The 27,215-nt window shown below is 39.7% G+C and overlaps 2 protein-coding genes across 2 annotated transcripts in view; both read right to left on the bottom strand.

The window, feature by feature from the left end:
- The window catches only part of LOC129102607 (rab GTPase-activating protein 1), a 64,493-nt gene that overhangs the window by 16,742 nt on the left and 20,536 nt on the right, over positions 1–27,215 (bottom strand). Inside the window, 9 exon segments of the mRNA XM_054612831.1 lie at positions 271–345; positions 2,335–2,448; positions 21,325–21,475; positions 23,085–23,178; positions 24,334–24,502; positions 24,671–24,840; positions 25,340–25,442; positions 25,543–25,609; positions 26,720–26,830. Of these exon segments, the coding sequence (XP_054468806.1) occupies positions 271–345; positions 2,335–2,448; positions 21,325–21,475; positions 23,085–23,178; positions 24,334–24,502; positions 24,671–24,840; positions 25,340–25,442; positions 25,543–25,609; positions 26,720–26,830 (1,054 nt within the window).
- LOC129102608 (probable G-protein coupled receptor 21) lies at positions 12,002–13,234 on the bottom strand. The gene has a single exon (XM_054612832.1). The coding sequence runs from the start codon at positions 13,232–13,234 to the stop codon at positions 12,002–12,004; it is 1,233 nt and encodes a 410-aa protein (XP_054468807.1).

The raw sequence follows: 27,215 nt of genomic DNA, 5'->3' as shown, positions 1-27,215 counted from the left end.
CAGCTTGGCAAATGTAAATTAACACATTATATGTTATTTATTTAAATATAATGTCAGTGTCAACCACCTCACATGTAATATCTTCCTCAAACTGTTTCGGTGCAGTAACATTACATCGTGCTTATCATATCCTACACTGAATATACTACAGACAAGTCTCTAACGCATTCGGAAACTGCCAAGCCAGTCCTCCAGCACTGCAGAATATCAAAGAGATACAGATGTCCAAAGAAAACAAAACAGTTGGACGCTGCTGATGGGTGAACTCACGTGGAGCAGCAGCACAGCAGCCAAGAAGGATTGTCCCTGGCAGTAGCCAATCTCCTCATCGTAAACAGAGTAAGCCTGAAGGAGAGGACAAAGGCAAGCGGTCACGCAGTTAAGAAAGAGGTTTCACAGTAAATTCAAAAATGTGTGTGGGTAATTAAATGATGATACAGAATGTTCTTGTTTTTATTATGGGGTGCTGCTTGTCCAGCATCTGTATAATAATAATTTTGCCGTTGCAACTGCAGTCTGTTGCTAATCCAGACCCCTATTTTTATAGGTACTTCAAACTGTATTTATAATTTCAACACAGAATCAAATTTTGAAATGTTGTGTGAAAAAGAGAAGGGCATCCCAAGTAGAAGACCAAAATATTTTTCATTAGGAGATGGCAAACCAGCCCAGGGAGAGATCAGTGCCCATAAATACTGAACTTTTGTTTGACAGGTGGTAAGAAATATGGATTAAGCCACACTGGAAGCTTAACACAGCTTTAAATAAACCGAAACAAATTAAAGAACAGTTGAGAAATGACACACACCCATCACCATAACAGTTAAATATACAGTGTATAAATATTTAGTCTTTAACCCACAGCAGACTTGTTTGGCCACAGAGCACTTGAGTTATATTGTACAAGCTGTTGAGAGTGATACCTATTGCTTTTTTTTTTTAAGTTTTTGCAATGTATGCCTTATGTCTTCAAGCTAACTTCACAATTGAATGTCAGTGAAACAAGACATACATGAGGGAAGGATCTGGAGTGAGGGACAGAGAAAACAGGGAAAAATTACCATGAGACTGTGAAAAAGACAGAAAGGAAATGACAAAGAGAGGGAAAGGGAAGGGCTGGAGAGAGATGATGGTGTTGAGGAAATGGAGTAAATATGATGTCAGGGAGCAATGGACAGAGTTTAAAAAGGGGGCTGAGTGGCCTACTGAGCTACAAACACATATAATGAGTAAAAGTCAAACAGACAAAGCGTGGATCAATCCACAAACAGAGGAAAGGGAGGGCCAGCTGAATTATTCAAACACACCCGAGGAGGTGCTTGTCTCAGAAAGAGATGGATGCCCTCACCTAGGTTATACATAATGAATGAAAAGAGTGAAAAAACTACACCCGAACCGATCATGTACTATTATGGAACTATAGGTTGAAATGTGTATGTGTCTCAGCTGTATATGCATGTGTTCATTCTCATTGGAAGGAAAGCAGGGGCACTTTACCATCACGCAGGTGTGTGAGAGTCAGCTATGCAACAGGAGTGATTATAGTGGAGTCTAGTGTGTGTGTGTGTGTGTGTGTGTGTGTGTGTGTGTGTGTGTGTGTGTGTTTGTTTGTGTATTTTCGATTAGAAACTTGTGATGCATTCTCTAGACAGGCAGTGGCTGTTATGAACTCGCTGAACCACCCAGAAAAAGAGCAACCGTTCAGTTAATTAATAAGCAGTTTCCTATAGCGCTGACAACTTTCACTACTTCTCTGAAAACTTTGTTACGTTACCTTCTGTAAAGCAGGTCATTTACACAATAATTACGCTGTATAATAGGGGCACATGTGATTCTCTTTCACATGCAGAATGCTATAAGTGGTTCGAGCAATGAACACTAGTGCTAACAAAAAGAACAATTGTTAGTTATCATGAGGATGTAAATATTTATAATAAATCCCCAAAAGACTGAAGTGGTACGGTATTAATTAATCAGTTCTACACTTTGACAAATGGGGTTGTAAGAATTTGCATTTGACGTTTTTTTTTTTTCCATGTTTACATAAACAATAACAAAAATAAAGAATATTTTACGGACACATTTTGAGCTGCTTTTGTGTATTGTGTGGATTTTAACTTTCAATGTTATTCCTTGAATACTTCCCTATAAATGTTGCAAAGCAACTGCCTTAAAAAATAATTACTGTCTGTAGATCCGAGTGGACACCAGTGGAAGGGAATAATAGGTGTTGGTGAATCTTTATCCACTGATCCATTTTTTTCTATTTTAGACTTGCTGTGTTGACTTTAAAACAGTAATCTAAACACCCTTTTGCATGTGTGTATCTCCCACCTTGCAGATCTTGTAGAGGGAGTCTTGTCCATCTCCTCCGGTGTCTTTGAAGTAGTCATGAGCCGGGAATGTCCTGTTAATGTCCCTGGTAATGGCACTGTCTTGAGGGGACTCCTAATAATGAGACAGAAGAGAGGGGGGACAAAAAGGTCACTGTGAATGAAAAGTGAAAATGTTGTTTTACTAAGAAGGAGATTCAGTCACATAAGAATCCTTAGACAGTTTTATTAGACAACTACCGGCGGCGGTGTGTCCCTCAGTATGTGATGGCAACACACTGCTTAGATTTACAGTATGGGTCAAGCGGAATCACTGGCAGCACAGAGTGTTCTCTTCTACCGTACAGACTGTACATCTCTCCCACCGTACAGACTGTACATCTCTCCCTATGTCTTTATTTGTCCTTTTCTGTCAATCTTAGTTCCAACTGTAACCACTTCAAAACTTGACAAGTAATTAGTATGTTGCCTAAGTTTACATAAGCTAACAATAGTTACTAACATGATAAAAATAGTTCTGAAAAACTGCAACAAAACATTAAAGAAAAACTGACCAAAGACATCATGTAACACAAACACAGAGTTATTCATATTATTGATTCAAGTTTTTTGTGAAACAAATAACATACTGACAAGTCTGCTTTCACCAGTAGTGAGACTAAAAAGTGAGATACTATAAAAAACTCTTTGTAATCAGTACTGAGAATATCTCTGATATGTTGCCCTACTTCAGACTGATAGCAACAAGGAGGTCATATGATAAAACAATAAACAGAAATACAGTAGAACACCAGGCTGATAAGAGGGTGTTTGGCTTTCATCGTCACACCTTCTACCAAAACCAAAATAAAATGTTACAGAGGTCAGCAGGACCTTTTGTTTGGAGAGAGAGAGAGAGAGAGAGAGAGAGAGAGAGAGAGAGAGAGAGAGAGAGAGAGAGAGAGAGAGAGAGAGAGAGAGCAGATGATGTGTGGTGGTGTGTGTAAAAATGTATTCACAAGAAGAAAACATTTAGAAAAAGGAGAAAAGCTATCAGAGCTTAAACTATAGAGGTCATGGGTGTTAGTTTGCTGTGCATGTGTACTTTTACCCGCAAAAATGTGTATGTGATTTTATTCGGGCTGAGTTTCAGATCTAAAGAACTATACAACTACCATATATTAACGTTTTGACCCGATAATGACGTTAGAAGAAAGTGTGAGTTATCGTCAAAATGATTACAATTCATCCTGAGAGGAACAATTATTTCTTAAAGAAATGATATAATAATCCATCCAGTAATGGTTGAGATATTTCAGTGTTGACCAAAGTGGGGAACCGACCGATCGACATAGACCACAACACCAACTGCATATAGTACACACAAGACTAGGGCAACATACTGGGAGATCCCTCCACTGTGATGACGGGGCACAACACAGAGGAAATACAACACACACACACACACACACACACACACACACACACACACACACACACACACACACACACACACACACACACACACACACACACACACACACACACACACACACACACACACACACACACACACACACACACACACACACACACACACACAAAAATCAGTAACTACTCTACTAGCAAAGATTAATCACCACTCATTTCCTTATTGATGCTCAGTGTAGTTGGAACAGAAAGCCTCTAAATAAGTAATGTTACTCCAAGACACCCTGGCTCTTACATGACAAATGAAATACACACTTTAAGATACCTTCATACAGTTCTTGGAGGTAAAGTGGCTCTGAAGTTGAAACTGCATGCTGTGTGATTTAATACAAAAATGGGGCACTCATTTAACTTTGTAGGAAGAATTGGTTTTTTGGCATGATTGTTAAGCCTGGTGCTGCAAACGTGCTTTCATACCATCAGTGAATAACTAGACAGTCAGAACGAGCAAAGAAGGGTTTCCATTCGTCAGCAGTGAGGAACAATAAAGCCTCACCAAGTGCATGTGGAAGGAGCAAATGAGTGATACTCCATCAATCCATGTAGGAAAATGATCCACTACACATTGGGATGTTAGAAGGTACTCCTCAAGTTTTTTCAGCATCCTGTGCCTTGCTCAATGGCAGTTTTGCACGATTAGATCTTACCATCAATTCCTGCAGGGTCTTAAATCCCAAATAAGAAACCCGTCCTGCTACACCATAGCCAAAGAGGATGTAAGTTAAAACAGAAATCCATGAATTTAAATCACTAAAGTTGTTGGAGTTATTTTTCTTTTTCTATAAATCGGTCTTGTTTTCTTTAATTATACCTTCTTGTTCTCTTTGTTACTTTACCCATCAAGTCCTTCACTCTCGTTTTTGGGTTCTGTTTCAGCTTCCACAGAGGAGAAAAAGTGAAACAAAAATATTTTTAAGTAAAAGAAGAAATGCAGGAAGAAAGGAATACTAAAACAAAGTGAGGTAATAGGGATCATAGACAAACAACAGGGGGCTATTTTATAAGTCCATTCCACAACTTCCACCACACCCTGTAAGGCGTGTGTGTGTGTGTGTGTGTGTGTGTGTGTGTGTGTGTGTGTGTGTGTGTGTGTGTGTGTGTGTGTGTGTGTGTGTGTGTGTGTGTGTGCATGTGAGCACAGCCAGCTCAACTCGATGCTTAGGAAAGTTTGAGTAATGATGATTGTGAGAGTAACATTTCCTCTGTTGTTATATAGTTGCTGTTTGTATGGTATTATACCATTAGTAAAGCATGTAACATATCCTATCACTTCATCTGAGATCTATGTTAAATATATACTTTCAAAACACCGAAATCTGTTCCATGCTTTTATGGGGAGTCTCTGTAAAACTCTAATCAATAATAGCTGAACAGGTCAGTTGATAATCAATTAGTCAATCAACAGAAAAATAATCATAAACTATCTAGCAAAAAATTGAAAAACGCTACATTTTCTCTGGTTGCAGCTTCTAAAGTTGGAGGATTTGCTGCTTCTCTTTGTCTTATAATTCTTTAAACTGAGTGCCTATGGGTTTCAGACTTCTGATCAAACAAAACAAGACATTTGAAGACATCACTTTGGGCCCTTGGAAGTAGTGAGAGCCATTATTGTACTATTTTTTGACATTTCATATACCAAATGATTAATCGATTAATCAAAAAAATCATTGGCAGATTAAGGGCTTGGTTTTGATGCATTTTATAGCACAGGGGTGGAGCTTCTGCTACCAGTGTGAAGGGCCCATTACACTGGGCTACAGTCTCTCAATGAATGATAAGGATCCATGTTTATACAAGCACCACTTAGCCATACTTATCTGAAGTGCTGAGAGCATGTACAAAGACCTCTGACATAATGGCCAATTAGCTTCCTTTCTGTCTGTCTGTCCATTCAGTCAAAGTGAGGTTTGGAATGAGGGTAGCGTGAGAGGGGAAAGAAAACATATCCAGTGTCTCATGGTCGTGCACAAAGAGAGTCAGAGAGAGTTCAAGCAATTAAGAGAGAGACAAAGAGAGAGAAGAGAAAGAATAGTCCATCTCTATAGCTATGGAAATGAATGGATAAGACCGTAAAAGACAAAGGTGATGACATTAATAGTGCTGTAGCTTTAATTGATACATAAGCACTTAATCCATGATCATAATCTGCAAAGGGTTACGCTGCTTTACAAAGAGCCGGGCCTGTGGTCAGCTCGGAGAGTATAAAGATATAAATAGCATTAAAGATAGCATTAGGACTGGAAACGGATAGCCTGGCCGTCCAAAGCTCAAAAGAATGCCTACAAGTTGTGGCATTATGGGTAGTTATGTGCTGTTAAACTGGAGTGATATCCAGGAGTGTCGACTGGTTGCCTTTTAACCTCACTGGAATGTCAATTCTGCAGCTGGAAGTCACTGGGATCTGCATATATGGGAGCTTTCAGGGAGCTGGCAGTCATGCGTTTGAAGTTGACATAACTGGGCTAGCTTTCCCCCAGATTCCAACCTCTATGCTATGCTAGGCTAATCGCTCTAGCTCCATATGCGTTACTTTCAGCAAGTTAACACACCCCCTCGAGGAGGCCATCAACACAGAGGAGGGATCCAACCAAATACACATATTTTTTAAAAACATATTTAATTAAAAGAAAATTCTCTAAAATGTATACAGATTTTGATCATAATCACTGCTGATCATTAATATTTTTATGTGTTCCTAATACTTATTTCGTGGCACAGCGTAAAGGAACATGGCGGAAGTTTAAGTTGAAAAACTGTCATAAAAATGTTGATAAAACCGCGAGACTTAATGGTTTCTGTACAGGAGATGTTTTATGCTGGGACGCAGATTTTTCTGGAAAGTCACAAGACACGAGTCTAAACAAGTTCTCATTATTTTCATTCAACAGCAACTATTGGTGACAGACATGACACCCACTGCAACAGCTACTTTTGTCCAAACTGTCCTAACAAACACTACAGTATGAATGTGTCGAGGCAGTGTGTACAGTCAGTGACAAGTAACTGCCAGAGTATCACCGTAGAGAAATCAAAGAGCATCTTTAAAATGAATGGAAGGAACCAAACACTTTATTCCTACAGACATATAATAAAAACTCTTCACTGTGTGTGTGTGTGTGTGTGTGTGTGTGTGTGTGTGTGTGTGTGTGTGTGTGTGTGTGTGTGTGTGTGTGTGTGTGTGTGTGTGTGTGTGTGTCTAAAGCTAGGAATAAAGTACCGGAGTAGGGCTTCCGTGGGAAGGCTGAGTAGCTTGCCTTCTATTGTTTATGTCCCTGATTTTCTCTGATTCAACACAATAGCTGACATGTCATTCTGTTATTCTTTCTTTGCTCCTAAAGGACCCTGCTGAGATGCCAAGAGAACACATGGTGATATTTATCAAGCCTGATACAAACTTGCTACCCAACCCAAAAACAAACCTGAGCGCTTCACTGGATTCCGACTTAATTTAAAAAAAGAAATAGTGAATGAGACAGTAACTTTAATGCTTTGTAAATGGTAAGAGCCTTGACAGATGCTTTCATCACTAAACAATTGCTATTTTTACTATCGTTACCAACAAAGCAAAGATTAGATTGTTAAAATTAGTGATTTTCTTCGGTCTTTCCTTTACAATATTCTGTAATGGATAGAGTATATGCCCAAGCTACCCGGAGCGCTGTTTCCTCACCTTAGCGTCATCCATCATTAAATCTTAATAGTCTGTCTCATGCCCTACTTTTTGTGCCATTTCTGCCACTCCTATGCAGCTTCAGCACAAGGAGAGCAGGCAAAATATGTATCTGATGAGGACAGAGATGACAGCGAGGAACGTTCTTTAGTGGTGAAAAATGGTGTCCACCATGCCTGAAATTAGCACAAGAGAGTTTGAATACATTGAGATAACATTACATTTATTTGTTCCGTACAGATACACAACATGTACATATTTTAATACCATATAGGCTTGTAACCTACAAAGCATTGTGAAATGAAATAGAATGTGAAAAGAAATCACAGACTACCATCCATGACAGCAATATCAAACTTGTTTGGCCTTTTTGCATTACCCAAACATTCTCCAACTATAAAAACATTCATCTTACAAAATACTTCCTTAATCTAAAATGTACAGATACCCCATTGTTGACTGTGAACGATTTCCAGAACTGTGGACAAAATCACATGCAGAGAAAAATTCCTCTTCCTCTTTTGGGATGTTTCCACACTAAGGTTTTGTAACAGTGGTCAGTCTCGTTTTAATAGGATAATGATCTGTTCCTCAGAACAGCTGGGTCATGAGTCAGCGATTAGTGGGGGTCGGGTTCAGTTTATCTAGATCCTAACAAGAAACACAAAGAAGAAATCCAAGACAGATAATACCATTACGCGTGTGTGTTAAAGTGCACTACAAGAGTGAGGCTGTACTGCCCATTCAGGGTACTATCTCCTCTAAGATACAATAACCAACCAGTATTCAGTTGGTGTAAAATACTTATGTATTTCTGAAAAGAGAACAATATGTTCAAGATAAAAATGTGTGCCTAAAATACAATTTTATAAGTTATTTTAAATAAGGCCCCAATCACACCAATCACTTTCAGGTTTCAATATAGTTTCTACAAAGTTAACATTTACATTGATCTACATATACAGTGTGCTACATAAGGACTATGCTTGTTCCCGAGACGGATTCACATCTGGGTAACCTCGTTCTAAAAGTGGCGATGCACCCAAAGCTGTTTGACACCAGCACACGATGCCAGAAGAGGAAGATGAAGAAGCCATCTTCTAATGTTTCTGGATAACTTGTAAATTAAATGACATATGCATAATATAAGGACTCTGGAAACACAATAAAGCCAGTAGCTATGGAAGCTAGGAACCATTGTAATCTTCATTCTTTGCACCCATTGACAATTATTTATATTTATATAACTGAAAAACCCTATCTGCAGATAGCCTTCCAGTTTTTAACTCATTATTAGAGACAATAGGTTTTGTAGTAGAGTGTGCCCATATTCCGTTATTCTTTCTAATTCTGCCCAACATGGCACTGCACCTCGACACAACCACCACCATCGTGTGTTATTCCCTTGAGAAGATCTTTTTCCTCTTTCCTCAAATTTAAAGTTATCTATTTTTCCAATTGCAAAAGACAGTAGAAGTCAAATAAAATAATTTCAATAGGTGAGCATGCTAAAAAATCTAATTAGAGTTCACAACATTTCGCAAGAGAATAGACAGAAACTTAGTACTTTTACTAAAATAACATTTCTGTAATAACAAGCAGACATTCAATACGCCATTTCTCTACATGCCATTTCTGTATCTGTCATTTCTGAACAAAAGACGATACAAATGGGAACAATATTTGGCAATGCTTCACAGATAACAGCCAAAGTGTAAAAAGACAACATGTGAATCTACCACCATTGTACATCACAACCACAAACACTCGCAAAAAATACGGTATACTCGAGGGAAGTCATGTGCAGCTAAAACATCTGCTAGCACCCTTGCTAGAACACGTCTGCTAAATGACTGTAATGTAATGTAATGTAATGTAAACAGTCCAATTATGCCAGTGGTCGCATCCTTATGTACACAGACACACACTCATACACACAAATAAATAATTTAGAAGGCAAAAATATAACAGTTTTGAGTCATGTATTTTACAGAAGAAAGGAACTATGATTGGAGATTAAGATTTAACAGTGATATTTCTAAATTACAAAGAAAACGGGCTCAGGTTATCGTGTACTGAGTGTGGAATCAAGGCTGGCTAATGTTCATTTCCAATCTAAAAACAGTCGTGAGTCTATAAATTAAGCCCTCCAGAAATGCAAGGAAAATACTTTCCCCAACAGTTCATGTTCATTTGTTTATCAAGGCAACAATATATCACTATATAATAAGAAACACTCTTCATTCATGCACACAAGGCATCACTTTGTCAATACAGTGGACCCATTTGCATATTACTAAATCATTTTATATTAGATTTTTTTTTTTTTTTTTTTTTTTAAATATCCTAATCCAAGGATGCCTGTTTAACTTTCTTTGGTAGATTAGATTAAAATATATTAAATTAGATTATCCGCACCTAAATAAACTGTGACATAAACGGTTCAAAATAGTGATCATGTTTTACAATTTTTGATTTGAGGGACACGGTATGTATACTTGGATTCATTTCAGCTTGTTATTGGTCTTGATAAATTTGTACTAAATATCAAGTTAAGAGTGAAAATTACCCACAAAACTGGTCATGGGGACAAGTGGACAGACTACAACACACACTTGCACAAAAACACTCACATAAACACATATGCGACTGAACCTCAGGGAGCTGAGGGGTCAGTCTTCTTCATGGTGGTGTACAGAGGTTAGAGGTCAGAGTTAAACCAGAGGTTAGCCTGCTGGCATGAGAGGGAATGGGCTATTTGTCGGCTCTGTTTAAATTTGATCCACCTGTGTGTGTATATACACTAGTCCCCGAATGCAGGCACAATAATGCATTCACAACAAAGCACAATACACCCGGAGTATTGCCCAGTCATTTGGTCAAGTTAAGCTGAGAAACATCATAAAAAGAACCTCAAACTGAACAGAACAGAGCAGCCCGATTAGTTTTTAATTGTTATTTCTGTGCTAATGAGTGAGTCGCATAAACGAAAATCATGGCTAACTGAGGAGCTAAATCAATATGTAGACCACTGATATTTATGCTAATTGTTATTTGAAGAAGAAACGCTTTTTTTTTTTCTTCTTCTTGAACTTTTTTCTGCTTGGAATATCTCCCCACAAACATCAGACAGACCAAAAGTCAATTTTCTTTCAAAAAGTCACTAAAACAAGAATTGATAACTCTCATATAGATGTTATTTAGGTTTGTTTTAGAATAATTTTGATAGATTTTACAATTACTATTATTATTTTTGTTTCTAAGTATTAGTGACCTGTTTTGTTTTTGTTTCCATTGCTTCATATGTAGTTCTGTTTTACTTTTTATTGTTATTGTTTTTTATTGTTATCGTTTTTGTGTGGACCTCAGGAAGACAAGCAACCTCTTCTTATAAAGAATAAATAAAGTATTAAGTACACGTAGGTTTGTAAAACAGTAATTAATTGTATGAATATGTAATTATGAAATCACCACAATTGCATGTTCAAGACTGCTCATCACACTATTCCTCTCAGCCAATCCCAAAGACAAGGGGTCAGGGTCACAGTTCAAGGGTCATTCTTCTAAGAGCGTATTGTTTTTCTTTGATCAAAGCCATAAAAAAGAAAATCAGTCCAATGATGTACCAACAGCCAGTGTAAAATAAGTGTAGAAATATATCTTTTCTTGGTCTTTCTTTACCTTGGACAGTTATGAAATACATTTAGTTATATAATCAAAACAACAAAGGTGCAATGAAACTGACAAGATTTGGAAAACTGATTGAAAGATAAATGCAATGAAACAAAATGTTGCTTTTTCCTAAGTTTAAAGACGTACAACCAAGATGGGCAGCATCTCATATTATATATAACAAACAGCAGGCTCAATGAGTGAACCCCAATTAGTCAACAACAAGAGAAACCAATACACAATAGACAAACACACTGTTGCATCACTTTAAGTATTTAGATACTGAGAGGGTAGGAGCAAGAAAAAACAAATTTTAAAAAACTTGCTATTGGCAGTTCACCTCAGCACCACTTTACTAAAAACACAGCACTCAACTGTTCTGTTTGCAACTGTCCTGATCATCTGGAAACAAAGGTCATATTGTTTAACACACTTTTCTTGAACACTTCTTGAAAAGTCTTGTTGTTTTGGCAAAATAAGTTAAAAAAAGTTGAAGATGCAAATGTTCAACGTCAAAAGAATTCATTTCTCCAGAGATTTTCAGACACCTCTTTCTTCTTCTTTCAGCAAGTAAGTCTGCTGGCTTTCGTTGACCATTTTAAAACACCTCACAGGGCTATTTAAGCCTTTTCTCCTTCATTTCTTTGCTCTGGACTCCTTTTCTCTGTCTTTGCCAGCTGTGGAGTGTGCAGAGAGGACATCTGTGTAACCTCCAAATGCGACAGAAACAGCAGCGGCAGATCAAAGCCTCCTTCGACCTCTTTACAGCACATTTAAAGCTTAAAAGAGGACACATCAGGCATATTTTAACAAGTTAAAATGCTAATGTGGCACAAGGTTTTCCTCTTTGTGTCCTCTACACATGACATGTTGTTCCAATTCCCATTTCCCCATGACGGAATCCATACCCCGGCCCTCCGCATCCTTTTTCGACAGAACCAACGAAAGCCTTTTTGGTGCTCTTGACCCCAAAGCCACTGCCGCTGCGCAATAAACAGAAGGAGCAGAGGCGTTTGAGGCCCTTCCTGAAGGCAGAGTTGGAGAGGCTGTAGATGAGACAGTTACAGAAGCTGTTGCTGATGGCGAGCCATGTGGTTAGAAATGAGGCTGCAGGGTGATGGTAGATCCCACCGCTCTCCAACAGAAAGTAGAGGATGTAGGGCAACCAGAGGATATAAAACACGCTCGTAATGCGGAACAGTACCATGGCGTATCGCTTGTCCGGGTATGTTGATGTGGGCTGCTGATACAGTGGTTGGGATGTTTGTGGTTGGGACAAGTGGGACAACTGTCCTTGCTCTACTGCGCTGCCGTCCTTGAGAGCAGATCCCACCGCCAAGCCTGGGCCCTGCAATTGTTGGGGCCGATAACGTGCGTGGCGCTCGCTGATCTCCCGGGTGTGCTGTCTGCAGATCTTGAAGATGTTGGCGTAGGTGAAGCAGACTGTGAGTGCAGCTGGGGCGTAGAGCATGGCGACTATAAAGGTCGTAAAAGCCGGACGAGTCCTCCACTCAACCGCGCACCACTCCACCACATCCCCGTGGTAACCAGGTTTCCCCCACCCGAGGAAAGACGGGAGAAACACCAGAGCAGAGTACAGCCATATTAGAACGATGCAGTATCGCACTCGACAAGGTGTCACCAAGGAGGCGTAAGTCAGAGGTCGAGTGATGGCGATGTAGCGGTCTACACTCACACACGCCAACGACACCATTGATACCGATTTCAAAACAGACACCATGTACCCGAACACCTGGCAGGTGAGTTTGGGGTCGAGACCCTGGAGGTGGTGGAGGAGGGACAGGGAGGGGAACAGGCAGCTGACCCCCACCAGCAGATCAGCGTATGCCATAGTCTGGATGAAAGCACTGGTGGTGTGCTGGCTAAGCAAGGGGGCACAGTGGAACACAAAAATCACCACCAGGTTACCAGAAATAATGAGAACAGTGAGAAGACATATGATAGAGACTTCAAGGTGGCAGGTGGAGAAAATCTGGGAATAGCCTATCTCAAGTAGGCAGAAGGGAGCAGATATGTTTGACCGGTCAGCAGAGCTCTGGTTCAGTGGATCCAGGGAGGAATTCATCATCTTGGGCAGGAATACGTGTCCGAGGGGCCCGTCAAGGGTACGATGATCCAAAGAACCCACTATTTCGACAGGTTACTTACTGGTTCTGAGAGTAGCTGTGTGGTTTCAGTGCAAACAAAAAGCTCCATGCTGCGGATCCGTGATGAGACTTGTGCCATCTGCCATTTACAAATTCAGGAGGGATGGAAAGGACAGAGAAAGGTGAGAGTCCCCCAGGGTTTGTCGTCGGGGCAGGCAGTTGTGGTTTTACACAAATATACAAAACCACCACGGTGAAAACAGACAAAAACACACAAAAAGAAACGTGTGTATTCCTTCCCGTCTTTCCGGTAAAGAAAAATTCCCAGCCGAAGGCACAAGATAAACAGAACGAAATGTGACGTTGTTTAAAGGAATTCCAGTCCAGTATATGCTTGAAATGCCTCCGCTCCCTATAAAGTCAAAGATGTCTTCAACATCTGCTGCAGCTGCAGAAAGCACAGATTGAAGCTCTCTTTTATCGGTCTATAGCCCACAGAGTCACATCTTCCAGTAAAAAGACATTACTGTGTAATGTGCTGTGTACATGAATTGCGTTGAGGAGACATTAAGCTTAATATCTCCTTTTTAACCTGCCCTCCTTCTTCTCGGCTCCTGTCTCTTCTTCTTTTTCCTCTTGTTTCTTGCCTCTTTTTCACCGCTCCTCTGTGTCCGCTTGCTCTTGTCACAGTTTCGGTCTGGTCCTTCGCAGTAAGATCACAGCAGACTGCCGTGAGCTGAGAGGATGAAGGCGGTGCACGGGGTGACTGATATTTAAAACACGTACACACACACACACACACACACACACACACACACACACACACACACATACAATCACACCTCAGCTGTTATTTCTATCCAGAGGAGCAGCAACTGTGTCTGGACTGGAAATGAGGTAGGCAGGCATGCCGATGTTGGGAGAAACCCCCCCGTGTTCATTTATCCTCCTTTGCTGTCTCGCTGTGTCTCTCTCTCTCACTCGCTCTGCCTCTCTCTCTACAGAAACAGTGCCACTGAGGCCCCTCCCCTTCCCTGTGGCTCCAACCAATGATAAACTGTCAGGGCATAAGGCTTGCCTCCTTCCCGCACCCTCTCACCCCTCCGTGTTTTTTTGGTTCTCATAATCATCCCAAGATTCAAGCATATTCTTTCACAGTTATAATTAGTAACGTTCAGTGGTAACCCAGCTCTTTTGACTGTTAACATCTCTGCAGCCTCTCACCTCATTCCCGGAAGTAAGGGCATTTTGAGCTGTAAGAATGGACATTGTCTTTCTACAGTGCAGAAACCTTATTGTATTTGCTTGCAGGAAGACTAAAACATGCCTGGGTGTAGTTTACAGGAACTCTTTCTATTATTAATCTAATTGTAAACCAAGGACATACAGTACGAGACAGCGGGTCCCCCTATAGCGCTGTGTATCTTGTGATGTTGACTCCTAAAATACAGTATGCGCTTAATGATGCACAAAGGTTATATAAGCTCTTGTGTGCGAGTTAAAATCTTGCTTCTGTAAAAAAAAAAAAAAAAGCACAGAGACAGACTGTTCATTTCTTTTGAAAGGAAGAATCCATTAAAAATAAATGTGCTACAATTGTTTGTTAAGGAAGCCATAGCTGCATTTTTACTTCAAGCTGGTACTCTATTGTATACTCAATCCAACTGTTCCAAGTGTTAAATACACTTTAACTAATTTACTAAATTTTTATATTTGTAAACTATTTATAATTAACAGTGCAACATAAAAGCTCAAGAGACTGATTTAAATACATATTACTTGATGCGTTAAGTCAAGTAATAATGCAACTGGGTCTGCCTTCTAGGTGCAAACTGCAAGTGAAGGAGACTTCAGAGATGAAATGAAAAAAGTTAGAGATGCCAAAATTATTCATTTCTAAGGCCACTTTAAGTCTAACTGAGAAAGTCATTGCTTAAAAATATATCTATAGAATGATTTGAAAGGTAATATAGCAGAAAAAGACATGAAACGATGTTCAATATAAATGTGCTATTGCCATTGTGCATTAGTCGTATTGGAGTTTAATGAACTCACAACCGCAACAACAATAACAAAGAAGGTTTATTTTTAATACCGAAAAAAGACGTTCCCTGCAATATGCCTTAAATACATTGAAATAACATCACCTTCAAAAGTAAGCACATGCTCACACACAGTACTCAGTACAGAGTCCTCGTGCATTTTACAATGTAAACCTTGTGTAACAATGGTACTTATGTAATGAATCATTACACAAATGGCCTACTTTCCCCCTAGGTTCTTTTCGGATATTTAAGTGTGGTTTTATTGTTTTCTGCTTAACTTTGCAACTCTATGTGTGCACGTGTGTCTGAAAGAGCAAGATATAAAGAGACAGACAGACAGACAGACAGACAGACAGACAGACAGACAGACAGACAGACAGACAGACAGACAGACAGAGAGAGACAGAGACTGCAGCTGTATGGACACTTCAAAATCTTCAGTACGAAGTGGCAACAACTTCTCACAAAAGTATTCTGAGAATAAGTTAGTATCTTATTGTTGTAACAGAGCCAATGTACTACTGTATAAGTAAGCAAAGTATTAGCAAGATCCAAAATTTGTCAGATTGTGCTGATGCTTTTCACTTCACATAATGTTCTCATTTGAACGGTAACTTTGCCAATGTTTTTGTGTGTATATGTGTGTGTCTTTGTGTTTTAGTCTATTACATCTGAGAGCCCTTGGCAGATTGGCACCCGCTACTGATTTTGCATGCATCAGCAGATGCTGTGCCTCCACCTGACACAAGAGTTGCTTTGATATAGACAGTTAGCAGGTAGCATGAACCCTCAAGACATCTTTGAATCTCCCTCATGATAACATCAACAGAAAGCTTTGTATTGCAGTAGCTCTAAAGGACTCAGTTGAACTCTTTTTCCTTAGATTTTCTTAAACAGCTTATCCCTAGCAAGTTTCTACAGCCATTCTGTAAAGAGCCTACTTAATCTGTGCTAGAATAATCACCAACTAAGTTATTTTTTAGATCACATGATGTGCTGATTCCATTTAATTACTCAGCATCCTGTAGTAAAAATAGAAACTTCGTTGGGCAGTAATCACCCTCATATGTAGTGCTGCTACATCCTCATCCTAATGGGTTTCTGAAGACTGCAGAGTGTGTCTCGTGCAGAGCAATTTGATGTAGCGTGATGGAGACACAAACACAAGCCTGCACCTTTCTCCCCCCCCCCAAATCCAGACACACTCCCATGCTTTCACGCACCTCCTCTGCCCACCACACGAGGAGCTAAAAATAGATGACAGCACGATGAAAAGGGTTGGAAGAGGAAGAGGAATAGGAGAAAAGGATGAGGGAGGGACTCAAAGATAACAAAGCGCTCATCAAAGGTGATGAGAGGAAGAGGTGGAGGAAAGAAAGACGAACAATATTGGAAGAACAAATCAGCAAGAAGAAAAGGGGAGTTGCGAGAACGAGGAAGAGGGAAGAGCGTGATGTACTGTCACCTGGTTTCAAGGCTGAGCACAACGTATTCCTGTTAACACCCACCAGCTGGTGGCTCATAACTGTTTTGATATAAACTAGTGCAGTGCCGGCTCAAAACATGCCGGCTCAGAAAGGGCCGAATGCTTGGCCTTTGGTGTTGCTGCTTACAGCTTTCTCGAGAAATGTTAGTACAAACAACTTCACACTCATCTCAGAAAGACCTGTGATATACCCTCTGGTTCAAAGGAAAAGAAAACACGGGCAGACTTAACCCTTAGGCAAGGTAGGAAACTGTCCGGGGCCCCAACTAAAAGGGCCCTTAACAGCTTTAGATATGTAATGATGTTTAGATAATTAACAAAAGGACCCTTAATCACTTTAAAATATGCAATTCAACTGTATAATACTTACTGTGCACTTATACTTCAGAGGAAAATACTCTAGTACTACATTTACCTGACAGTGAAATGTTATGGTTATGTGGAAGATCCTGATTTGACTTACAAAATTCTATGCATTAGTCTTCATTGAACTATCCAACATAATATTGGAATTTATAGCCTAAACTTGTACAGACATTAAGTGCATTGTACTGATTCACCTGAAGTAAACATTGGAATGATGGACTTTTACTGTGCGGTATTTATTGTTTCACTATTAATAACTAAAAGTTTTACTTCAGAATATTTATTTTTGGGAGTAGCACTCCACTGCTAATACCAACATTCCCAGTAAGACAAAGGGTGAAAAGTACAGCAAGACAGCGTTCCCTGGGGCCGCCAAATCACTAGCTCCGCCCCTGATACACACGCCCAAGTCGCTGTAACTCGAAGTCAGAAATATCGTTGAAATTCACTTAGCTGAGGTAATTTCAAAATAGTCACATTAGTCGCTTGCTCTGACAAAACCACTGTGGTTGAAAAGTAGGGCATGGATTGAATTAGTGGAGGTATTTTGTTGGCGGTAACGTTACTTATGTTGTAAGTTAGTATCAATTCTGACACAGAGGAAATACAGTTTTAGTAAGGGGGCAAAAACACACAAGTTTTAGGCTTAAAAGTTAGCTTAAAAGTTTAGTAATATTGGACATGTCACGTGTCCCAATTGCACCAAATTTAAATGCACAAGAGCAGATGCGAGTTTCGTTGATTTATAGTTAGATGTAAGAATAACCAGTCACACCATCAGCGAGATATAACAAAAACCTTGTCGGCTTGTAGGAATAGAAATGAAAAGTATTTCAAAAGAACTGGACTGTTAATACACTATAATTAATATCCGAGACTAAAAAAACAGTTTCTCTGTGTGGTCGCTACGGTGAGTTTAGAGCTAGTACACAAATACCAACATCAGGCAAGGGTGGTGAGAGTTGTTACACTGTCACAGACAAAACCTTTATATAATAAGATACACAAAACTCCAGCCTGTTCCCAATCCAATGCAAAATATACTCTCTTTTGGCATTAACTGTGTGTTTTTCTAATGTGGGAAACTGGCTTCAAAGTAGGATCATCTAAAAGTATTTTCATTTCAGCTGAAGTCATAACAGCAATGCACACCTAAACCTATGGGACAGAGAGGCAGGGAGGCATACAGTCAAACAAAAAAAAAAAAAAAAAAAAAAGGAGACACGCCGGGCCAATAAGACAGCAGGAGAGGAGCGAGAAAGAGGCGAGAAGACAGTGACAAAAAAAACACAAATGAGCAGGCAGACAGAGAGAGGCAGGTAGACACACATGTTGACAGGAGCACAAACAGGGTCTAGGTAGAAGTCAGAGAGAGTCAGAGAGAGTCAGAGTCAGTCGACGCGAATACATACGATTATAAAGATTATAAAGACGGACAGCTGAACAGAGAGGCAGGTCATTATGCGGGTCGGACAGAGACAGGCAGGCAGACAGATAGATATGAGCGCTTGTTTTTGCTCTCCACAGTACGCTGGTGCAGCAGTTCTGTGGACCAGGCCTGTGTTTATCTGATCATGTTGTGTCTACACTACACATATCCGTCTCGATGCTCAAATACACAATTTAAGAGACATTTCTAACATGCTGACCCTCTCGTGTAGTTAAAAAGTGGTTGAAACACCTTTGAATAGAATGCAGTTACATAATATTGTCAACCACACACACACACACAAGCTAACTGGAACCTCAGTTGAAATGGGAGCAGATATGTTTGACCGGTCAGCAGAACTCTGGTTCAGTGGATCCAGAGAGGAATTCTCTGCTCTGTCACGCAACTGTACATGTGGACCTAACTAATTAGAAATTCAGTGTTTTGGTGTTAATACTGTCAACAGTCAATCATCAACGACTTAACTACTTGATCTGCTTGTGCTGTGTTTCTTTTACTGTTGCAACTATTGAAAACATTTAAAACAAACTATCATTTGTACTTCTGCCTTTATTATTTCCCACAATCCCCTCTCGCTGTTGGCCAATCCGCAACAACGATGTAAATGTGTTAACAGTCCACGATGCAAAAAAGGTTTGGAACAGTGTTTTAACGGGACAACGTTACGTACACTACAATATTCCCAGCTCAATATTATTTCAATTATTTTATATTATATCATTTTAAGATGTAAGAAAAATGACATTCATCAAATTTGTCAATTTCTTTGACAGTTAACCAACACTTAACTGGTAAAATATCAAATTGCTGCCTGCCATTATTTCACATTGTCTTTCTTCACCATTTATGCGTTTTGCCAGACTAAGTAACTCTGTCCGTGACTCGAATCACTATAAATTGAAAAATTTAGACTGGTACCTCCAGTATTTGGCAGCAGAAACCCTCACATGGGAAAATGTATTAGGGCTCCATTGGGGAAGAGTAGGATAAATATCCATCAATGCCCTACATTTGGATATGTGGATGAACACCGAGTTCAGACTGGGGTAGGGTACAAAGGAGGGCATTGGCTAGGACATGATGTGCATACAGTGCAACACAGCACAAAGAGATACACACAAACACAGGCTGAATACACAGGCACATGAGTATGGTATGTACAAATTCTAAAATAGGAGCTGAAAAGGGCAGGGAGGAATTAGTACATGAGAAGACATGTTTAAATTAGAACCAGTAACAATACCAACACCAAAGTGAATTAAATATTGTCCTAATTAACACCTATAATGTTCTGAGTACCAATATGCATACATTTGAATACTCTTTTTAAAATTGTAGAACTAGTCCATTAGCAATGACTTTCGTGTCTTAGTTCTAGTTCGATTTTTTTTTTTTTCTTTCTGTCCTTGGCTACCTTTCCCAGTCGTGCTCAAAGGAGACTAAATAAAACACGCAAATCATCTTTCAGACTCAGATAGAGCTGCACAGATTCTCCACACTTTTCTGTGTGTGTTTGTTGGCTGGCGTACAAACCTTGAATGCTTCAGTGCTTCTGTAATAAATTCCTATCCAACTTCCTGTCCAATGACTATCAATGACTAATATAGTGCCATTGTGATGCATTGATATCGTGTTATAAATTGTTGAGTGACAGTTGAGATTCCTTCCATACCAGCAATGTTAACAGGAAACAGCAATGCTTGAATGTTATTTTGGTGTAAAACTTCCATTTGAGTTTTTTTTTATTTTAATTTTTTTATATCAACATATTTCCTTCATCACATGCCAGAGATGTGCGGCAAAATAAAGGAAAGGCAAAGAAAGGGAATGAGCAAAAGAAAAGGAGAGGGTGGAGGGAGAGCAGAGCAGAGGGGAGGAAAGGGCAAGACCAACATCTTGTCACCACCTGAGACCCAGCTCGCTGCCTGGGGATGTTGCCTTTACATAAGAACAGTGGGCAAGAGCTGCAGCCGAGGAAAAATGACAGAGACTAACACACTGTTCTCAGTGCTAACCAACTCCAGCAGTGCAGAAAGTCACTGTCTTTCCATTCTTACATACATAGCCGCAAGGACAGACCGACACATATACACCATCATTCTACCACAAACTCAAAAGCTGGCTGTCATTTATGACCGTACATAGAGATAATATACCCAAGCAGCTATGAGAAAGATATTTCCTAAAATATATTTAAATACAAATTTTAAGAATTTATGGGATTATAAGTTTTAATAGAAACCAGTAAAACACAACAAATAACTTCTCGAGGAAAAGTGCATAAACCTTTCACTTGAATAACACCAAAAGCATTCATCTGGTCCTGACCTACGGGGCAGGAGTGGTTAGCATCACAAGTCTGAAGCACACGAGGGAGAAACTCATGGAACATGGCCATCAGTGGCCCCTGGAGTGTGCTTTCAAACAACTGTTGCCAAGGACAATAACAGAAACACACATGCTCTGTCCAGGACAAAGCAAAAAACAAACAAGAAATGAAAGACAAGTTTGAATAAAATTTGTTTCAGTTAAAGAGATCAAACTGTGACCAAGTGTAAAAAAAAAATAAAAAAGTGCACAGCTTGCTGATGCATCCTAAAATGAGGGAGGTTGTGTGTGAGTCATGTTGTTGAAGGACATCTTACCCCACCGACATTAGGGGATCATGGGACTTAAGAATGCCCTGACTATCTTAACAAAGACAATACTTTTGTGCAGGCTTACCTTTGTAATAAGAGTGCGGTACTCTTCTACCTGGTGGTCATTGTTATGGCAGCCTGCCAGGAGCTGCCACACCTCCCCACGGAGAGCCTCGGGAATGCCACTCCGCACCAAAGCTGGCAGCTGCTTGGGACGCACGGATAAGTTCAAATGCCTGAGAAAGGAGAGGAGAGGGGCAGTCAGCCATGACAGTTAATCAAAGACTCATTTAATGTCACCAGTTCTTGCTTCTGCATTCTTTTTGGGCACACCTGTCTACAATATCTACCAAAAACATTGTTTCCACTGGCTCTGCATTGTGTCTAAAAGGACCATCACCATCTTTACAGATGATCATGACGGTGAGGAGGAGTTATATCAGCTAATAGCACAAGTATAAGGATTTACGGGTCTAGCAGTCTTTCACTAAGGATACAAGAAATCAGTGAATCTAATCAGAATATAAAATATGTACTATTTTTGTACAGTATCCCGGAAATTCTCAACTTTAATATTCTCACTTTTTCCTCTGGCATTGGCACATTAGTTTAGCTTTTTTTTCCTCATGCATATTTTTTGCGGGATGGGAAAACAATAGACAATAGAAGACAATAAGCCAGTGAAAAATTACAACAACAATACACAAAGGCACATTTTAATGCTTCCCCTTCCTTCCTCATCTTCACATTTAAATGTTGAAGCTGTTGGCGAAACACTTCATCCCACAGAGTGATTTACACAGTATGCAGCATAAAATGAACTCCGGTATCTTCCAGCCCACTAGTGAGTGACAGAGATAGAATTAGAGAGAAAGAGAAGGTGAACTTGGAGGCACAGCTGTATCTACCTAACAACTATCGCTTGACTGGAGCCGACAGGAAACCCCTGAATCCCTGATGGGTCTCTAACCTTTTCCCTCTTTCTAAATACATCCCTTTCTATTTTCTGAGTTTGTTTGGTTTATTTGTTTCCGAGTGTCACGTTATGTAATACAAGGCATTTTCTATTGAGACTAAAAGGAACAAAAGTTGACTGTGTACTTTTCTGTGTGCATGCATGTGTGTGCATATGATGTAAGTAATGCCAGGTCTGGTCCTTAAGGGTATACGATTGTAAAGGGCTTTCTGTGATTTGACTTTTTTTTGCTCCCTGAGCCCTGCATCCCACAATGAAACAAACACTCTCGCTCGCACACAAAATCAGCAATCCCTCGCACAAAGCCGAGTATTATGACGTTTTTTAATTGAGCATTTTCTTGATTAGATAAGTGAGTGAGACACATTCAATGTTTTAATGGTCATGTCAACATTTTATGTATTGTAAAAAATCAACTTAATTATACTATTCTCTAGAAAAAGATACTTGAGCACAGACAGGGGGAAGAGAGAGGCCGTGTGTGTGTGTGTGTGTGTGTGTGTGTGTGTGTGTGTGTGTGTGTGTGTGTGTGTGTGTGTGTGTGTGTGTGTGTGTGTGTGTGTGTGTGTGTGTGTGGAGCTTAACTTACAGCTAATTGAAGTCCGAGCAGTTTCAATTCAGTTCATCACAAGCTTTTGATTAAAAACAAATGCAGTAATGGAAGCGGGAAGCCTTCTTAATAAGCTGCTTATCAAGAACTCCTGCTTGCTGCTCTTTCCTTCACATACAGTACATCCACTAACCCCCCCCCCCCCCCCCACACACACACACACACACACAAAAATGAATTATTTGTGTGTGTATGTGCACATTCATTGCAACAGCAAAAGAGAAGAAAGGACAAATTTAACAAGGGAAGAAAGCCTTACCATTTGGATAACAAATCCCCCCAGGTCTCCAGGATCTTCTCTGCACACTCCTTGGAAACGTCACCTGACCCGCTGAGTAACGGCTCATCATTATCTGGACACACAGGCGTACGAACGCAAAATGACATCCATTGTTGTACATGTTTAGATTTGCCCTTCAACTGCTCCAAATGATATACAATTCACTAGAACTTATGCATGTGAAATGGAAATTATTTAATTAATGTGAAGACTTAAGATTTAGATGTTTCCTCATTCAAAGAGATCGGTGTTTTGTATGGTCAGTCACAAACTTCCGGCTTAATTTTGTTACCAAGATGGTGCCCATTGGACATGATAATATACAGCTGAACTTGACCTGCAGTTGTCTAAATAAACTCATTTTTATTCGATAAACAACATGCATATCTAGATGTGGATTTTTATGATCTGAACAAATAATTGGGTATTCTATTTGAACTATTTTTGGTAGCCCCTAAAAAAAACTGTTCCATCTTAATGTATTCTGGTATCTACCTATTCACAACAAGAAACGTGGAGCAATCCATGGACATTCATTCCAAATAGTGAGATCAAACTGTGCCAAAGGGCCAACAGACCAAAGACTAAAAAACAGGCCGATACAAAAAGTTCCTCATTTATGCTCTCTTAACGCTACCTCCCACAGTTACACAAATAATACAAAAACAAACACACACCACTGCTGGCAGTATTCTGCGTGGATACAGTACAAACAGTTCTTATAAGAACTAAGGGCATAAATAAATAAACATGTTAAATGCTAAATATCTGAGCACATGCAGCATAATCCAGCTGGGTTGGTTGCTGGTCAGCCATGTTGAATATCTTGCTGGTGGGGAGTTTTACTTGTATCATTGTGTTTTGGAGGTGCAAGCTTTTGCATGAAGTCAGTCCTGAGCAATGGACACCACAGTGGTTAAGCATTGCAGAGTAATTATTAGTATGATCTTGCCAGTTAAGTGTCTTCCTTGAGGCTGTTTCGTGTCTGACATGAGCAAGTACAACGAGTGGTTTAAAAGGTAAAAAACATTTTCATATGACTCAGCTGGCCAGTCTTCTTCTGTGGTTCTATGTGGACATGTTTGCATTGGAATCTTTTCATATTTGCAGAAATTATACTATTTGCTTTATCAGTATTTGAGTTTTTTAATAACATATTTGCACTTCTTCTGTATTGTGTGCAGTTAATAAAATATCATAAGAGGTGACTTAGCAAAAATCAAATCACCTTCCTCTTCGTCATCCTCAGGGGGTGAAGGGACCGAGGTACCAGTCCCGGTGGACATTATGCCGGGACTAGCTGTGGTCTTCCGTTTCTCCCTCTCAGTCTCACTTTCCAAACTCAACACTTCATAAAGAGTGTCAGAGGCAGGACTCTTACGCTCCTTACGCTCCATCTGAGGAGAAATGATTATATTACCTATCAATTACAAAAATCACAGTCTATTAACAAACTGGTTTTGTTGCATCGTTGAAGACACAGCTGATATATGGTGCAATTCACAGAGACCATCACTTCAAATGATTTAATCCCAGAAGGAAATTTGTGTCAGGACTTGACTTACCTGCCGCAGTTTAAGGTAGAAGGTCTCGATGTAGTTACGCTTGCTGAAGGGCCAGAACAGCCTGTCATTGGGGGAGCAGACTCTGACCCTCGTCTCCAGCAGAAAACGAACCGGCTCCTCCACCTCTGTGATCACCAGGTCCACTGCTGTCGTCATGTACATGAATTTATCTGGAAACAAAGAAAACGGCAAAAAATGTTGTCCCCAGTGAGTGATATTTAAACCGAACCCTGTAACTGTGTGATTTAGGAGAACACTGGTGTTAGACTTATTGTGTTAGAAGCTGGATTGGTGGTGTAATAATAATAATAAAGTCTGGAACAAAGGCCGTGTCTGGGTCATTTGGTTTTTCACCATCAATTTCCCAGCAATATATACGAGTGATCTTTGAAATATTGTAGTTCCTGCTTTGTACGTAACAATATTTTGTACAGGAATGGCAACTATTAAAGTCCACTGTCAATGCCTAAAAAGCATAGCTATAATTGAACATTAAATTGATCTTTCATAGCTGGATTTTAGGTTTTTTGCAACCAGTGCAAAGTGATTTACAACCTTGGAAATGTGTCATACATCAGTGTGAAAAAATGTGTGAACTAATGAAATATGAACTGATGAAATAATAACTGTTGAAAATCATTTGGTTTTATGTGAACTATTGGCTGCTACCTTTGGGCGTTTCCTCATTCACAGGCTGGAACTGAGGCGTGTTGGGGTTCCAACTTCCTGTGATGATGTAAGACTTCCCGTCGGAACTCTTTCCCATCGACTCCTGAAGGGGCACAAGATGGAGGAAGTTAGCAAACACACTCAAACACTCAGTGACACACACACACACACACACACACACACACATGAAAACAGTCACCCACCAGATCTAGCAGGTGCATGTCGCTGTTCTTCACATTTTTCCCTGGGCTGAGCAGGAGACCGAAACACCTGGAGAGGGGACACACATGAAAGCACACAACACACACACACACACACACAAACAAACAAACAAACAAACAAACAAACATACACAGACAGGCGTACACACAAATGCCAGAGAGAGAAAAGTGAGATGAATAGGATAACATGAGAAAAAAAAAATGGAGAATAAAAAAGAAGGCACAGAGCAAGAGCTGGAACTCGAACTATAAATCTCCCTTTAGAGTAAAACAAGTTGTTAACCATCACAAGTTACAGCGAATGGCTTCCTGGACTGATCCTCTTACACAGACCAGAACATGGAGAATATTAAACACAGCCCTTCAGTCCTCATATTTTCTCTGTTCCTCAAACAATAACAAACCACCGTGAAAATGGAAGCCTGCAAAAAGGTGACGGAATGTTTACACTTCAACAGATTTATCAAACCGTGGAAAATGAGGAGCCTCAGAGACAGACTCACATCAATCACCATCTTAAAACTGAACCGGAACACTTAAACCCTGACGTGGGCCAACGCGCGGATGTAAAGATGTTCACCGGTGTGTGTGTGTTTATCAATTATAGCTGAGTGATTGCTTTCTTATGAATGTCTGGTCGTGTTTTAAGGAGACACATCTTAACTGAAGCAAATGGAGGAGAGACAGATACATGACAGATTTTTTTTTCTTCTAGACTGACTGATAAAAATGTAAAGTTATATCCTCCATTCCCTTGGTTGTTTACATTAATCTAGATTATTTCTACATGTTTTTTTCATGTAAATGGATAAATCTGTTGTCTTGTATTATAATGTAGTATATATATTGTAGTAATCTTCTGAAAGTATTGCTGTCTACATACCAGACGGTTCTCTAGGTTTATGAGAAGAAATGTGAAAACATGACACTGTTTTAATAAACACTTTACTCAGTTTTCCATCTGCATTAAAGTAGTCTTATCACTGGATGTTGTAATTTATCTGAATAACAGATGAAACAAAAAATTGAATTAACACTCATCCTATAGCACTGGATAGCAAACCAGTGCTTTCAGGGTGCTACTCTGAACCTATACACAAGATGTGTTGTGTGTGTGTGCATGAGTGTGGATGTGGTGTGTGTTGGTGCTTTATTTTACCTCTCAATAGCCAGTTCCTTATTGGAGGTCTGCTGGACATAAATAACAATCTTCTTGTCCATTCCTGCGCGCAGCTTGAAGCTTTGCTTGTCCTTGTCTTTTGCTACAGCACTGAATAGGTGAAAATAAGAAATAGTTTCCACATTTTTAACAGATCATTTGAATCAATAGAAGATCAATAGAAAAAACAGAGATGAATGTGACAAAAGTATACAGTGATATGTTTGAAAGTGACAAAGTGAGTCAAATTTACTATCAGACCTATATAGACCTTATTTTAGAAAATAATCCTAAGAAATTAAAGACGTTTTAAGTAATATTTGACCAAAGGCCTACAGGTTGTTTAGTTCCTGACTGGGAAGGAAAACAATAATCCTGTAGTTTCTACTTTTCACACAAACTAACACATACAACTAGACCAGTGAAATGTATTACTAGTCTTTCAATCAGCCGGTCTGACTGAAAAAGAAGTTGAAGACCATGGCTCACATTCAGA

This window comes from Anoplopoma fimbria, chromosome 14 (genome assembly GCF_027596085.1).
Source record: "Anoplopoma fimbria isolate UVic2021 breed Golden Eagle Sablefish chromosome 14, Afim_UVic_2022, whole genome shotgun sequence".
NCBI classification, from domain to species: domain Eukaryota; kingdom Metazoa; phylum Chordata; class Actinopteri; order Perciformes; family Anoplopomatidae; genus Anoplopoma; species Anoplopoma fimbria.
The sequence above is the reverse complement of the archived record's forward strand: the minus strand, read 5'-3'. Positions and strand labels throughout refer to the sequence as shown.